Here is a 15775-nt window from a genome sequence, read left to right on the forward strand (position 1 = left end):
AGGTAATCGACAGAAATGGTATGTGGGGGAGGGTGGCCCTCACCTGAGACATCAGCGTGTCACAAGCAGAGGCCAAGCCAGTTCCAACCGAAATCCCAGTAACATTCACGACCTGCAAGGAACAAGAGACCGGGTGCGGCAAGCAGCCAGGGGACTAAGCGAGAGCAGAGTCTCTGTCAAACAGCTCCCTTTAAACCAAGGAACCGTGACAGCCTATCTCCAAGGGGCAACTTGTAGCTATACACGTAAGGCTCTATATTTCAGATCAAAGGGGTGTCTACATCTGTCGTTCTCGATTATCAAACAAAAATGTACCCTCTGCCTAAAGGATCACAATCAGATTGTGTCAACAGGGGAGCTTACAACACAGCGTGTTACAATCTCTGTATTTAAAGGTTATGCTGTGGGTAACATCTGACAGCGACGCCCCTGATCTGCGATGTGCATTTAATAATAATAACAGCAAACATGTATTGAGCACGTGCGACGTGCAGGCGCTCTTCCAAACCCTGCACGTACATGGTGTTACCATCACTGCTCTCACCTTATAGGTCACCTGAGCGAGTCACAGCAAGTTTTGGTCATTCAGATAGTGACCTCAAGCTGGGGATCTGGTCCCAGGCTTTAGTCCCCTAGTGAGGAATGGGACTAGCTTTGTGTCACTCTCTCGGTCAGACCTCACCCCAGTGCCCCTGACAACCAAGGGCACCTGTAGGTGAGGGTCTTCGTTTTCATCCTAGGTTTCAGTGAGCAGGGATGGCAACTCCAGGTGAGCAGGTGAGTTAACCTCTTGGCTGACCAAGAGCACAAACTCTGGCCACCAGGAGCCAGTGACAGGCCACACAGAGAGTGAGTGAGCCCCAGGGCCCCGGCACCCACACCAAGATGCCTTCTGCTCCGAATTCCACCCAGGGCAGTGTCAGGGCTCAAGCTCCAAAAATTCCTCAGCCTTCCAGGGAAAGAAAAAGATGAAGCGCGTCAATTTCTGAAAAGTTTGTATTTTAAAAGGAGTCACACATGAGCCTTTTTCTGGTAAACTGACTGAGTCTGGTTGGCTCAGCATGTTAATCTTCCTCAGTTTAAAGTCTCCCCCAGGTCAGGTCTCTTAGTCAGAGACTGATTTGGTTTAAGTCAACCAGCTTTGACCAACCTGAGCTCTGACGCCACGATTTCCCCTTACAATGGCTGACTGTGTAATACAAGACGGTACAAAATTGCTTCTGTATCTCTATGGCAAGTTGCCAGGACAGAATCTTCCTCCTCAGAGTGTCCCCTTTATGAAACTCTACAAGAGAAATTCCCCTAGGACTCCGTATGAAGAAAGGCTGCCCTTCGCCTCAAGCGGTGGCTTGAAATCAGCTTTGGAATCACAGGCAGGGCGTTTGGGGGGGGGGTCTGCAGCCCCCCGCCCACCATCCCTGGCTTGGGGCTGTTTCCATCTACGTTTCTTCGACCCCATTCTACTGGCTGGTTATTTATCCTTCTGTACTGAAAGTAGTTTTATAAACCAATTCAAATTCTTTGTGGAACAAGGTTGGGTATAAAGAAATGTTCTTTTATTTAAAAAACAAACACTTTTGTAAATCTTCTCACACTATATACAGAAATTTTCATAAGGTAAACATTTTTGGCTTTCATAAACAGTTTTCTTGAAACTGAGCCTATTATCTTCCTCACTATTAGTTGCAGTTTAACAGTTGATTAAAAGCAAAGTATCACCACCCACTGCCCGAGGGAGGGCAGGCACAGACTGCCTTATCTGACGCCTTCTCTACAGAAATCCTTGTCTCTGGAACATCCCAACCTTCCCACATACCCTTTTCAGGCCCATCTATATAATCTTAGATTTGTATTTACTCTATTCCTATTATTTTTACTTTGAAAACTAAGAACTCTTTTTTTTACCCTCTTATCATTGGGTGATTTGGGAGAAAAACAGAGAGAAAGAGGGAAAGAAACCACCACAAACCACCTATAAAATCTTAATTTAGGGCCGACCCCGTGGCTGAGTGGTTGTTCTCCTGCTCAGCTTCAGCGGCCCAGGGTTTCACCAGCTCAGATCCTGGGCACAGACATGGCACCACTCATCAGGCCATGCTGAGGCGTCATCCCACATGCCACAACTAGAAGAACCCATAAGTAGAATATACAACTACGTACTGGGGGGCTTTGGGGAGAAGAAGAAGAAAAATAAATAAATAAAAATCTTAATTTAGCTTCCCCCCCTCCAAGATAGGTTTTAAAATAGTTTGATGAAATAACTGAAAGAATAGGAGTCATGGGACTCTACACACGTACACAAATGTAACATTTCAAACCCTCCCCATATTAGAGGATGGAAAAGCATAAGGGAGTGGGGTTGAGAAGAAAAGGAAAAGTTCAGGTGATGCCTGGGTGAGAGGTGGCTCACAGATGGTTCTCCTGAGCTATGTATTTCTCTGAAACATCTACTTGGGCCAGATCCGTGCCAGGTACCAGGTTCGGCAAAAATTAACATGAGCTGGCAGATCAGCAAGAGAGCATGCAGAGAAAGAGAATGTGGGCCCAGCACGGGAGGCACCAAGACAGAGGCTGGCACGGGACACTGAGGGCACAGAGGAGGGGCTCTGGGTGGGGTCCTGCTGGGGTCTTCAGGGAAAGCTTTCTGCAGATGCCCCCAGGCTGTGTCTAAGATATGTCGGCACCCCACATGCAAGTAACAGAATGCAGTGAGTGGACACCCACAGCAGGAGGCCAAGAGGTCTAGATTTCATCATCAGGGGACCGCTGAGGGATGTTAAGCCAGGAGGACTGGATTAGTGGTTCTAGACTCTGGCTCCAGAATGGAGGAGAGGAGGATGGATCCAGGGCTGGAGGAGGGGAGGCCAGTTCAGCACAGAGGCTGCAGGGCAGGCAGGAAGGATGAAGTCTGGATGGAGAGAGCGAAAGCAGGAAACAGAAGAAAAGGAGTGATTTTAAGAAATGGGGGAAATAAAGTTAGCAGGGCTTGCTGACTGACCAAGACGTGGGGTGTAGAAATAGAGGGGAGTGTCTAGGGCTCCCAAGTGGGGACGGTCACTATAGCTTCAGATATTCGGAGTGTGAGGAGTCCCTGGCATATTCAGCCAATAGACCCAGTTATAGACATGAGCAGTTAGACACATGAAGGCAGTCCAGGTCAAGGACGGAGACACAAATTTGGGAGGCACTAACAAACAGAAGGGAGGGGGAGAGGGGAGAGAAAGACAAGTCTAACTCTCAGAAGAGTGGAAGGAGAACCAAAGAGGACTAGCGATGGAAGCACCGAAGGCAGAGTTTCCAGGAGTGAGGGAGTGACAAGGGGCCAGGCACGGGTGAGTCCTCCGGACATGGCTGGGGGGAGGTACTGACAGCTTTCGTCAAGAGTAGGTTAAATGGAGTGGTGGGGAAATAGTGGCCAGCTTGCAATGGGAAGAAAAGAAAAATGAAGATGTAATGGAGACTTTCGAGCAAAGAGCATAAGTGGATAGAGGCCAGAGAGGGGACTGGGCAAGGAGGAGACAGGTGATGGAGGTGTTTTTACAACTGAATATATTTATCAGAATGCAATGGGACCAGTTAAAGAGAAGGGGCTGGAGGAGAAAGAAGCCTCCAGAGCACAGCAGGAGGCTGGTCCTGAAGAGGGGAGTGATGGAGATCTGGGTGGCCGTACTGAAGGGGAGGTGAGGGGTCGTCAGGCATGGACTCTTCGGATCATAGCATAGTCGTCATGACCCCATGAGGTCAAAGGGCAGGTAGGATGGGGTGGAGACTTGACAGAGCTCCAGGGATAAAAGGTACCAAGCAGGAAAGCAAAGTTTAAAACTTCTACTATGGGTCCATGATGAGGGATGAAAATGTGCAAGGTGTGGGGCCTGAAGTGCATTTGGGGGGTCCTGGAAGCCAGTGAGATGCAAGGAGGTGGAGCCCCCACACCCAAGAAGATGAGCACTCAGGCGCTGAGGTCTTCAATGAACAAGGAAGAGGCCATGTACCGGCCACTCGATATCATCAACAGGGAGAAGTACAGGATGGTATACCTGGATGGACTGTCCAAAAACGGGCACTGCAAAAGGACAGTCTACTCAATAAATGGTGCTAGGAAAACTGGACAGCCACATGCAAAAGAATTCAATGGACCCCTATCTTACACCACACGCAATAATCAACTCAAAATGGACTAAAGACGTGAATGTAAGACCTGGAATGGAATTTATTCCACACAATGGAATTTATTCAGCCATAAAAAAGAAGGAAATCTTGCCATTTGAGACGTGGATGGACCTTGAGGGCTATATGCTTAGTGAAATAAGTCAGACAGAGAAAGACAAATACCATATGATCTCACTTAAATGTGGAATCTAAAAACAAAAACAAAAAACGAATGCATAGATACAGAGAGGAGATTGGAGGTTGCAGGGGGGGATGGGCAAGATGAGTGAAGGGGGTAAAAGGTACAAATTCAAGTTATAAAATACATAAAGTGTGGGGATGTAAGGTACAGCATGGTGCCTATAGTTAATAATACTGCATTGCATAGTATTTGAAAGTTGCTAAGAGAGTAAATCTAAAAATTCTCATTACAAGAAAATTTTCTAACTATGTATGGTGAAAGATGTTAACTAGACTTATTGTAGTGATCATTTCACAACATACGCAAATATTGAATCGGTATGTTGTACACCTGAAACTAATATAATGCTATATATCAATTATATCTCAACAAAAAATTAATTTTTAAAATTTTTTTGTAAATGGCCACCGTAGGGTAACTGTTTGGAAGAAGTGATAGGAAAAAGTGGACCCCAATCTTGGGCTCTGTGGAGAAACTGGAGAAAGTGTCCCTCAAATTTCAGAGAATCACCCACTGTTAATGTTTGTTCACACCCAGAAGGGTGACCAGGAGTACAACGTGTGCCAGGGCCACGTAGCCCTATGTGGTGGAGGGGTTAAGCTCATCCTTCTTGGAGGGGACACTGTTAACAGCCAGTATATAAAGCTTCTCTTCTTTCTTGAGTCTTTCTAGAGACCCAATGAAACTCTCGAAGGAAGTAGAAATATCCCTTAGCTCAAATTACTTCACCCAATAACAGACCTGTAAATGAAATGTCTGATTCTACATACCAAGGTCATCTCAACCATAAAGCCGACAGAGTAACTTCTGTGGCCCCGCCATGATCTTAGAGCGTATACCCACCTCCTGTGGGGACAGAAGGCACATTTTCTGAGCCTGGAAAAAACCACCTGCCTTCAGCAGCAGGAAGTATTTTTCACCTTCTTTGAAAACCTGGATAAAATGCAAGAGAAAGGCAACTTTCTACTGCATCACTAACAAAAATGCAGGGACAAAAGACTTGAAAGGAGGTGTAATTTCAATCCATGGCCTAAGGAAGACACTTTATTACCAGGGTTAGTGTGACTTTAATGAACTGTGTAATTCAAACCAATGGCAGACAACCTAAATTACTAAAAGTTCTTTGGTTTAATTTTATAATACGAAAAAGCGCAGTTCTTTTAGTTTTACCAGCACAATTTATCTAATTGCTACAAATTCCTTGCAATACCTGGTCCCTTTGTAATTGGAGGCTGGCCACACCTCATGGTTTAAGAGTACTAAAAACACTTTTTCTAAGTAGTTGACACGATCTTCTTTCAAATCTAAAGACAAGGTAATGGTACCCCTTGGTCAAGCTCCGGCCCTGTAAAGGAAGACGTGTCAGACACAATACAATTCAAATTCCGAGGCTCGACCACGTTGTCAGCCCAGATAACAAGATAAAAATTTTAAAACCTACCGATATAGCGAGCGTGACACCATCCAGCTCGACCTTCCCCAGATGTCCACAGAATATGGAACTGACGATGCTAATCAGAAAGATCATCAACTGTCCAAGGAACTGCCAAGGGAAGAGGAAGGAAAGGACGGGTTTACTGCAACCCTCTCCGCCCCGGGGCATGCTTCGCGGAGCAAAGCGGGAAAGCGCAGGACCGCACTTGGTAGAACGCCGCATCGCGCACCGCCTGGGGGGGCCCCGCGGCAGGCGCCGGCCGCACTCACCACGGGGCCCGCGAGCGCCGCCAGCTCGGCCGCCTCCCGCCGCACGTCGGGCGGCAGCGCGCCCCGCAGGCCCCGCAGGCAGCCGCGCCAGCGGGGGGCGCCCGGGCGCGCGGGGGTCTCGGCGTCGGCGGCCGCGGCGAGGTCCATGCCGGCGCGGGAGCGGTTCGGTGGCGGGCGCGCCCACGCGATGGGAGCGCGGAGGAGGCGGGGGGCGGGCGGCTCCCCCCACCCCCACCCCCACCTCCACCTCCACCTCCACCTCCATCCTGCAGCCGCCCCGGCGCCCCGGCCAACCGTCGTCGCCGGCGGAGCCCCGGGGATGAGGCGGGGAGGGGGCGGCAGGCCACCCTGGCGGCAGGGGAAGGCGCGGTGTCGGGGGAGAGGGGGTCCTTGTAGGGGAGCCGTGGTCGCGGCGCTCGGTGACGACAAGGGAGACGACAGGTCGGAGAAGGAAGATGTGCTGAGGGGTGAGGGGAGGGGGGAGGGCGGCCCTCCAGAGCACACTGCTGGCATTTCAGGTGACATCTCTCCCTCTGCCTCGCTTTCTGGCTGTGATAAAGAATTTGCTCCCCGCGAATGAGCTCCTTGCCAGCAACTTGCAGCTGGTTGGGTGAGCCTCCGTATCTCGGGGCTCCTACCTGGCGAGGGGAAGGGCAGGCAGTGGGAGAAAGCCCTAGGAGGCTCGGGCGTCCAATGGGGATGGAATGAAGAGGGGATGTGCGGGCTTCCTAACAAAGAGCTGGGAGAGGGGGCTTTGCTGGCGCCCAGCCGTGAGGGCCACCGTAAGTGCAAGCCTGCATCTTAGTCCCTGGAAAAGACCTTCCACTTACGTAGACCCAAGAAGAATGAGGCACTGAGAGTGGCCCCGGCTAAAATCTGCCACTAGGTATTTTTTACTCAGGGCAGCTAACTTTTCTGATTTCGTCTATCAGCTGTTTTCAGGGCAAAGGCCATGCCTAGCTCTTTGTATCCATTCCAGCACTCCGCGTACTACATGTACTGAGGCTTGCTGGGTTCACAGCGTGGACCTAGCCCCGGGAAGGCTGAAGCCAAGTGTGGTTAGTTCTTAATTCAAGGCCGCTATTGAAGCGTTGTCCACCGACCACCCCGGGAAGAAGCAGCAATGGCCGTTTGGATTTTCACAGCTCCAAAGACGTCCCCAACTATTTTCTAAGTCCAAGGAGAAGGGAACATTCATGAAAACCTTATTTTTTTGAGACACGACCATATAAAATCTCCTGGATATACCAGAGAAGGCACCAAGAGCCAGTGCTTTTTTAAAGACCAGGACAGACCCAAACAGAAGATAAATAGGACCTGCCCAGGACCCCACCCTCCCCTCGCCTAGCAACTTCTTTTCATTTCTGCTGCCTTCCAACTTTCTAACCCCTTCCTTCTATCAAAATAGGAAGGGGTCTGACTTCCTCCTCCAGTTTACCTGCATTAGCTCTTCAGACCCTTTATTTCTCTCTTTGGGATGCCCACCACTCGAGAAAAATGAAGTGCTGGTTCCCAGTGGGGCCTGAGCCTACAGCTTCATCTCTCCTTGCCTCGGCCAATCCATGTCAGCCAAACACATACTAAGACTGGCCCTGATGCTAATCGAGGCCATCTGACTCCTTTCTTCTTAATGTCTGTCTTATCCCCTTTTAGCTTCCTAAGCATCTCCAGTGACCATGGTGCCTGAGATCTGGACCCCAAATGAATATTAACAAATCCCATTTCCCATTGAATAATAATCTAAGGCACAAGGAAAGATATATTGTAAAATATATTTTAAATAATTCAGATAGTAAGAATCCGTAAGCACTCAGTACATGGGCTCGTGTCTAAACAGCAGAAGAAATGTCAAAGCTATAGCAGGATGCAGTCAGTACACAGCAGTCTTTCGTTGAGACAGTGTAGCCTTTGAGACATTGTCTTGGACTAGAACATAGGTTTTACCTTAGTTCCTTTTCTTCACTAGAAAATACATCTTTGAACTCTCAAGTCTTGAAATCCATGGGCACTCCTGAATTACGTTAACTGAAACGAACTGCCACTGTGGGGCTTCTGAATTATTTATTTGTAAGCTGGAACGCATCTCTTGACCTGCCTAGCTCTCTCTTGCCACATCACTGAATTCTGACATATACTCGCACTAAGATCCCCAACAGCAAGACTGAGACAACCCCCAGAAGCAGGAGCCCTCGCCGCAGCACCAACTGTCTCCCGGACAACTTCGTCGTGTCCCTTGGATGGACCTGAAGACATTCTTCTTGGTGCATCTGCTGATCCAGCTGAGTCTCATCTTTTTTTTCGATATCTCCCATTAAAATTCCTCCATGGTTTTCAGGGTCCACTGGGAGGAAAAAGGAACTTGGTTAGCAGCTTAAAAGGATTTTTTTCATCTGTATAAAAGGTGATGTGTACATGTGTTACTAGCTGGCAGGAAGGTAATTCAGGAAGCAGTTGCTACAGTGGATAAAAAGAGATACCCTATCTTGAGTGCCTCTCCATTCACTCATTCACAAACACTGACCGGATCCTACTGTCGGCTTGGGTCCTCCAGGGAGCTCTGCCCCACGGCAAGAAGCAGAGAAGTACAGTAGCTGTCCAAGTTCAGATCATATGGGAAACTTTTAAGGGGCCATCACCCATCTAATTAGTATTTCAGAAAGAGAACAGGGCCAATGGAGGAGAAAAATAACTTAAGAAATAATTCAAGGCCATTCAGAGAACTGAAGAGAATCTTCACATCAAAGAGCCTGCCAAGTACCAAGCAGGATAGTGACTGAGACCCAGGTTTAGTCTCATGTCACTTCAGAACAGTAAGAAGAAGGAAGATACCCTGAAAGCTCCCCAGAGAAAACTAGGGGCAGATTCCCCAAGGTAACAAGCGGAAGATTGGCATTCGACTTCTTAATAAGCATAAGTGAATATCAGGAATGATACAAGCCCTCGGAGTTCTGAGAGAAAACAATTTTGAACAGGATAACACCAGCTCGCACTGACACTCCACGTCAGGCGCTGTTCTCAGCACTGCCCTCGGATGAGCTCGCTTACCCTGGCAACAGCAGTGTGAGTTAAGTGCTATTACTAACCCGACTTGACAAATGGTAGACGGTAGGACACTCAGACCAACCCTTCCTCTGAAGATAATCATAAAAGCTGGATGAAACAAATGAAAATATCTTGCAGTGGTCAGAGAGCAAACAACGTAATGAAAAGTCACCAGGGCAAGATGGTGGAAACCCAGAAGAGTGCGCCAGCCTTTGGGGTAGCTTTTGCCCTGAGAGTTCTCCATCTGGACAATGCGGCTAAGAAGCTGAGCAGTGCTTCTGGGAGTTCAGTAGCTACCAAAGTGAACCCTTCTGCACTTCGGGTTAGAACTCCGAGGGGCTGCATCAAGAATTCAGGATGAACCAGAAGTAAGCCAGCCCTCACACTGCTCGCCTTTGGGTCAGATGAGTGGTCCAAAGACCTTGATTTCTGAAATTGCCCTAGACTGCTGGGAACCCTAAGTGTTTGACAGAAGCAAAGGAAAGTCCTCTCTGAAGACAGACGACATCTTAGGCCTCAAGTTACTTCTACAAACAGTTTTCAAATACAGTCTGGAACACAAAGTCAACCAGACACACAGGAGACTAGACAACATGAATCAGAACTGGCAGAAACAACAGAATTGACCACTGACTGCAGTCCAGCCAATATTTGAGCTCAAAAGGGTTTCAGTTACAAAGGAGCTAGTAACCAGTGTGAGTGAATGACTAACTCCCTAAGGAACTGGGAATGTGGCAGGGTTACTAAATTGACAGAAGGAAAAAGATACACACATTTGCATGATGCTCATCAAAAGTACAGTCAAAATCATAACCTGTTTAAAGCCCACCTACGTTTGCCTGACAGACAGCAGGGACCCCACTGAAACAAACATACCAATGTCAGACGTGGTCAAAGCACAGATGACCAAGCATTAGAATTGTCTGCAGAGGGGCCGGCCCGTGGCCGAGCGCTTAAGTCCGCGTGCTCTGCTTCAGCCACCCAGGGTTTCACTGGTTCGGATCCGGGTGCTGACCTAGCACTGCTCATCAGGCCATGCTGAGGTGGTGGCCCACATAGCAGAATTAGAAGGACCTATAACTAGAATATACAGCTATGTACTGGGGGACTTTGGGGAGAAGAAGAAAAAAAGATTGGCAGATGTTAGCTCAGGGCCAATCTTTGGGGGGGAAAAAAAGGAAATGTCTGTAGAATGCCTACATAAGTACTAGCAAGGAAGTGGCTACCTGTAGCCTTTCATCATCTGTAACAGTCTTGTCGAGTCTGTTTACCTCAAATTGGGTGTTAACTGACTTTATCATTTGTTTCTGAAACATCTCCTTATTTAAATGGGAGCACCCAGCAGCAAATCTAGTTCTGTCCCACAAATGGCCCTTCCAGGACCACCTAGACAGGCCTGTTCCAAGAGTAGAGCTGTTCTATCATATGATACCTGGGTCAAGCAGGTCCTGAGAGAAAGCAGAAGTCCCATCCGGTGCCTTTCGTTTCAAATTGGCATGTACCTGAGCCTAGAAAACGAAACTCAAAGTAAATCCACAAGGCTTTACCATAGTGTTAATGAAACACTTGACTACCCAGTTTAGGAAAAGCCAATCCATTTTCTTTAACTGACATGCAACGTTGGCGCTTCTCTAGTTCACAAGCCTGGAATCATCCATCATAAAGATTGACATGCGGTCAGTGGATGGGGGAAGGCTGGACAGAAAAAGCACATGATGAGGGAGAAGACAGGGACCAAATTCAGTGAGAATTCTCCCTTCTTTTGCCTCCAGATTTCTCTCTCACCTATTTTCAGACCCTACATTGACCCTATAAAGTTGGAGAGAAAGATGCACACAGGTATCTTGATGAAATCTTTTGAGATCATAAAAAACATATCAAGATGAATTTTACGGCATCCCACCTTTCTCTCCAGTTGCAAATCTTGTCCTGAAACTGGCTTTTCAGGCACAAGGGCCACAGCCTAGCACAGGATACGAGGAAGAAAGGAATTCCATATTTTTCTAATTAATGAATTAACAATGGAGAATGGATAAATCCAGTCACCTGGCCCCTCACATCTGAATTAAATCCAGTTAAAACAACAGAAAAGTAGCTTTCACGATAAAAGGGAAAAGAACTTCCAAAAGGAGAGAGAGAGCCAAAGCTGATTCTGTTTGTTTTCTAGGAGAGGAAACTTTAATGGGATAGCAATAAACATAGTTAGTTACCTGTTGACAGGCTTTTTTCCAATTTAGCCGAGCAACAAATCCTAGAAAACACACAGCTTGAGAGACTGCACAGATGATGATCCCTAACCACAGACCTGGAAGTGGAAATATTTAACAGAGGTTAATTCAGTGGAAAAGCAGCTGCCCCTGGGGAGTGTCTCTCAGATCTCACTTCTGCGGATCTGCTCTCATGGCTGAGGTGGGGCCCACGGTGGCCCAGAGACTTCTATCCTGCTCTCTCCTTTGGTTTCCAGAACGTTCTGGGAGGCCCAGAGCTCCCTGAGGCCACCTCCCAGGGGTTCTGGAGCTCAGAACAACCTTGCAGAGGCTATTTTGGGCCTTTGTGATCATAATGCTTGGCTATTAAGAAACGTGCCAGTTATAAGGAAATAAAATTTCCAGGACAAACTACTTCTTATTTCTAAAAGTACTTCCAAACTACTATGCCCTATTTTCTTCGAAAAAGGGGACTAACATTTTAAAAATACAGAAATCCCCAGCCATCTAAAGTACTAATGCCCCCTCCCTCTCAGCTTCTTGCTGGACCTTACTTGCTCCGGGCACAGACTTCAGGAGCTCCCAGGGAAGGGTTACCCGCAGAGAGATGATTACACAAAAGGACAGGCTGAGTGGGAACGGGGGAAGGGAAAAGGCTTCTAGATCTCAAAGTACCATGCAAATTTTGCCTACTAAACCCACACAGGGCACACAGCGAGACCCCAAGTGATGAGGGATTTTTTTTTTTTTGGTCAAGAGTAAACTAGGGGCCAGCCCGGTGGTGCAGCGGTTAAGTGCACACGTTCCGCTTCGGCAACCTGGAGTTCACCGGTTCGGATCCCGGGTGCAGACATGGCACCACTTGGCAAGCCATGCTGAGGTAGGCGTCCCACATATAAAGTAGAAGAAGATGGGCACGAATGTTAGCTCAGGGCCAGTCTTCCTGAGCAAAAGGAGGAAGATTGGCAGCAGTTAGCTCAGGGCTAATCTTCCACAAAAGAAATTAATTAATTAATTAATTAAAATAAAAAATGTACATTTTAAAAAAAAATAAGAGTAAACTAATGGCAGAACCAGAAATTCTAACGAGAGCCATGAAAGACTGAACATACCAACAGACAGTGGCCAGACCACATTTAGAACTTTGACCCATAATCTAAAGCAACCTGCCCAGAAAACTAACAGCTTATCTACCATCAACAACCCAGGAAGCCAGCCTGCCATACGTCAGTCAAGTGGAAGCCAGACTGCTATCTCTAGGGACAACCTGGGAGGCTAAACAATAACTTCTGTAATAATTGACCCAAAACGGCCAGGACTTCATCAATAACTGACAGCTTCCGTAATTTTTGTCCCTGCTTCCAACTTAGGATCACCCAGAGAACACCAAACATGCGCCCCCAACCGATCCCAGAGGACGCCCCACTTCTAGTCGGCCGCCTCCAGCTTCCCCAGGCCAACGGCCCCATCAGGGCGCACTGAGGCTTCCCTGTGTTCCTCTGTAAACCCTTCCCACTCCTCTGCCTGCCTCTGAGTCGCTGCCAGAACTCAGGTGATGGTGCCTGGCTCCCTTGCTAGAGCGAGCTCAGAGTAAACCACCTTTCCTTTTCTCATTTGGTTGGTCTTCACTGATTTCTACAGTTAATCATGGAGGCTCCACAACACCTGGTCCGCACTGCCTGTCACCGTGTACCCCAGCCTTTGACCAGGTGTGGTACCCACAGAGGCCCCTCGTGCCTTTCTGTTTGTACAGTCCATGACGACGTGGTAAGTCAGGATCAGGTCTGAACCCCGATCTCTTTGCACTGAGTTCCTCAGCTGTTTCTTCTTCGGTTTGGTACCTGGGTTTCATCATTGGTTCCTTTTTTTTTTTGCATCCTTGGTGGAATCAGGCCATTCTTTTCCATCCCTTTTGCTGTCTTTTGTCTTGTTTTGTGCTGTGCTGTGTAAAAGTGTTGTTTGTCATAAGAGGGAAAGTTAGAGGGCAGAACACAGGCACAGGCCCTAGAAGCCTGTTGTGGGAGCCGCTCTCACAGACCCACGAGTTTGTGGTTCTCACTCGGCTGACATCCACTTGGACAAACTGCCGTGGTTACCACTAAACCCAGATGAGGTTCTCCTTCTGTCTCAATTTCGTGTCCAGAGAGCTTGGCTTTGATCCAGAGAGCATTCCCTCTGGCTTTCTGCCTGCCAGGGTGTGCGGACTGTCAGGTCTGTGTTTGGAGGTGGCCAACTGTCAGGCGGGGAGCCCAAGACATGAGATGCATAAGCATTACATTCCTACTGACTGTCACCACCTCTCATGGTCACCTAAGTCTAAATCCTCTCCTCTGCCTGCAAAAATTCCCGCTTATGTGTACTCTCCTTATAATCCGAATTCTTGTGCCTGTCTTTCTAAATGGCTTAACTTCACCAAGGATGATTTGGGCCTTCAGCGGCCACTCTGGGAAACATTTGATTTAAACAAAATTGTTCATTGAGAGGTGCCTTAAGAAAGGGAACAAGGGGTCTGGCCCCGTGGCCGAGTGGTTAAGTTCACACGCTCCACTTCAGCAGCCCAGAGTTCCACCGGTTCGAATACTGGGCACAGACATGGCACCGCTCCTCAGGCCATGCTGAGGCGGCAACCCACGTGCCACAACTAGAAGGACCCACAACTAAAAATACACAACTATGTACCAGGGGGCTTTAGGGAGAAAAAGGAAAAATAAAATCTTTAAAAAAAAAAGAAAGGGAATAAGATTTCACAAGCCCAATGGGCAGCAGTTTTTGATTGGCATGCAGAGGACCCCAAATGAAATTCTGAACAAAAAAATAAGATTCTTTGGCCAAAGCTAATGAGCAATTTGACAAATTAAGCAAGAACAAATTAGACTCATTTCCCTAGAAATTCTCTCCCTACTTGACCTCCAGTTGCCTCCATATATCCAGCTCTCGTGCTTCCCTCTTGACTTTCTGATCTCACTCCTTCCGCATCTCCCTTCTCTCCCCCTTGTCCAGATCCTCCACCTGTACCCCACATCGTTCCTAAAAACCCCCAAATGCCAGTTGCCTCTAAGGATTTATCCCTCCCATAAGCCAGATATGCAGGCAACTACAGAATTTAAACCTTAGACCTGAGCTGAATTAAGAGCTATAACAAGGTCCCTAAACCCAAATAAGATCAACAAACATTCGTGGAAGAATTTAGAACTCTTCTGGGTGCATGTAACCCAGGGTTACCTGACCTCTATCAACTTGTTAGAACTTGTTGGCTAGAACCCCAGACTTGGATGGCAGAAACTGACGGGACTGACTCGAAAGGGACCCAATGGATCCCTCTCTTCACAACAAACCTGAGGGTCCCAAAAAAGGCCAGAAAAGTCAGTCAAAGTCTCTTAAAATCCATACCTGAAACGTTTCCAATAAAAATTGACTGGACCATAATTCAAACAAAAATCATGCAAACAAACAAACAAAAAGGTGAAACACTAGGAGATTTTCAAGATAGATTAGAAAATATCTTCCCACAACATTCGGGAGCTAAAGGAGGTGCTGATGTAACAGCAGCCCTGGCATCTCATTTTGTCAACAAGAAAAAGAAATTGGAGAACTAATTTGAAAGCAGAAATCAGAAGGGGAAATAGCCCTTTTGGTTGAACTCCAAAATCTGGCAGAACATTTTGAAAGGACTTTAAAAATGAGACAAGACCCAAAGTAAAGGTGGGGCCTGCAAATGAAACAGCTGGGTGGCCCACTCCCCAACCAACCACCTACTGTCAAGGACACTTGTAGATATTGTCAACAGAAGGGACACTGAAAAAAAACAAGACAAGGAAAAATCGCTCAATTCAGATCCATGAGGGTGCTCTGAGGAAGGAAAAAGCGCCCAATATCCTGCCACACCCTTAGACACTCAGGGTGAACTATAAATATAGATGGTCATCTTCATCAATTCCTGGTGGATACGGTGCCACTCTTTCTTTGTTAAACGCCACCACCTTTGCTCAGCCTCTTCGTCGGAGTAAACACACCACACAGGTGGTAGGTATTCCAAACAGCCCACAGGTTTTCCCAATCTCCTTGTCCTTAATTGTAACCTGTGGGCCCTTGACTAAAAAACATCCCTTCCTGCTCCGTGATACCACCCCTGCAAATTTAATAGGCAGAGACTTACTTTGCAAATGGAATTGTGATATTAAATACACACAGACCATTTCTTGAGGTCCCAGAGGGCTCCGCTATTCACAGTCAGGCTCTGGATACACCTTGCCTCCTCTATTATATTTGATGCAGACCCCAAAGATCTTGACACTGTACCTGACACTCCACGGGCTAAATATTCTACTGACATCACCACATAATTGGAGCAGGACCCATAAAGTTCAGATAGCTCCTACCTAACGTTACCTAAACTTCCCCAGCATCCCTCGAAGGCAGAAGCAAAGGAAGGGATGAAACCTATAGTTGAAAGACAAATCCAGAGGTCTTC

General features: G+C 47.5%; 2 protein-coding genes across 5 annotated transcripts in view; both read right to left on the reverse strand.

Moving 5' to 3' along the window:
* Window positions 1-6246, reverse strand: part of LOC103544033 (multidrug and toxin extrusion protein 2-like) — an 89679-nt gene extending 83433 nt beyond the window's left edge. The window contains exons 1-3 of one of the 4 annotated variants that reach the window (XM_070563577.1): window positions 6056-6246; window positions 5793-5894; window positions 44-112 (exon numbers count right to left, since the gene is read on the reverse strand). In XM_070563577.1, coding sequence (XP_070419678.1) covers window positions 44-112; window positions 5793-5894; window positions 6056-6202 — 318 coding nt within the window. In that variant the 5' untranslated portion in view covers window positions 6203-6246. The remainder of the gene's footprint in view (window positions 1-43; window positions 113-5792; window positions 5895-6055) is intronic. The other 3 variants (XM_070563575.1, XM_070563579.1, XM_070563576.1) reach the window with 3 other exon arrangements.
* Window positions 6247-7813: 1567 nt separating this feature from the next.
* LOC103566724 (multidrug and toxin extrusion protein 1-like) overlaps window positions 7814-15775 on the reverse strand; it is a 36083-nt gene continuing 28121 nt past the window's right edge. Inside the window, exons 15-17 of the mRNA XM_070563564.1 lie at window positions 11308-11402; window positions 10530-10605; window positions 7814-8396 (exon numbers count right to left, since the gene is read on the reverse strand). Of these exons, the coding sequence (XP_070419665.1) occupies window positions 8170-8396; window positions 10530-10605; window positions 11308-11402 (398 nt within the window). The 3' untranslated portion in view covers window positions 7814-8169. The remainder of the gene's footprint in view (window positions 8397-10529; window positions 10606-11307; window positions 11403-15775) is intronic.

The sequence above is a fragment of the Equus przewalskii genome, chromosome 10 (assembly GCF_037783145.1).
Source record: "Equus przewalskii isolate Varuska chromosome 10, EquPr2, whole genome shotgun sequence".
NCBI lineage: Eukaryota > Metazoa > Chordata > Mammalia > Perissodactyla > Equidae > Equus > Equus przewalskii.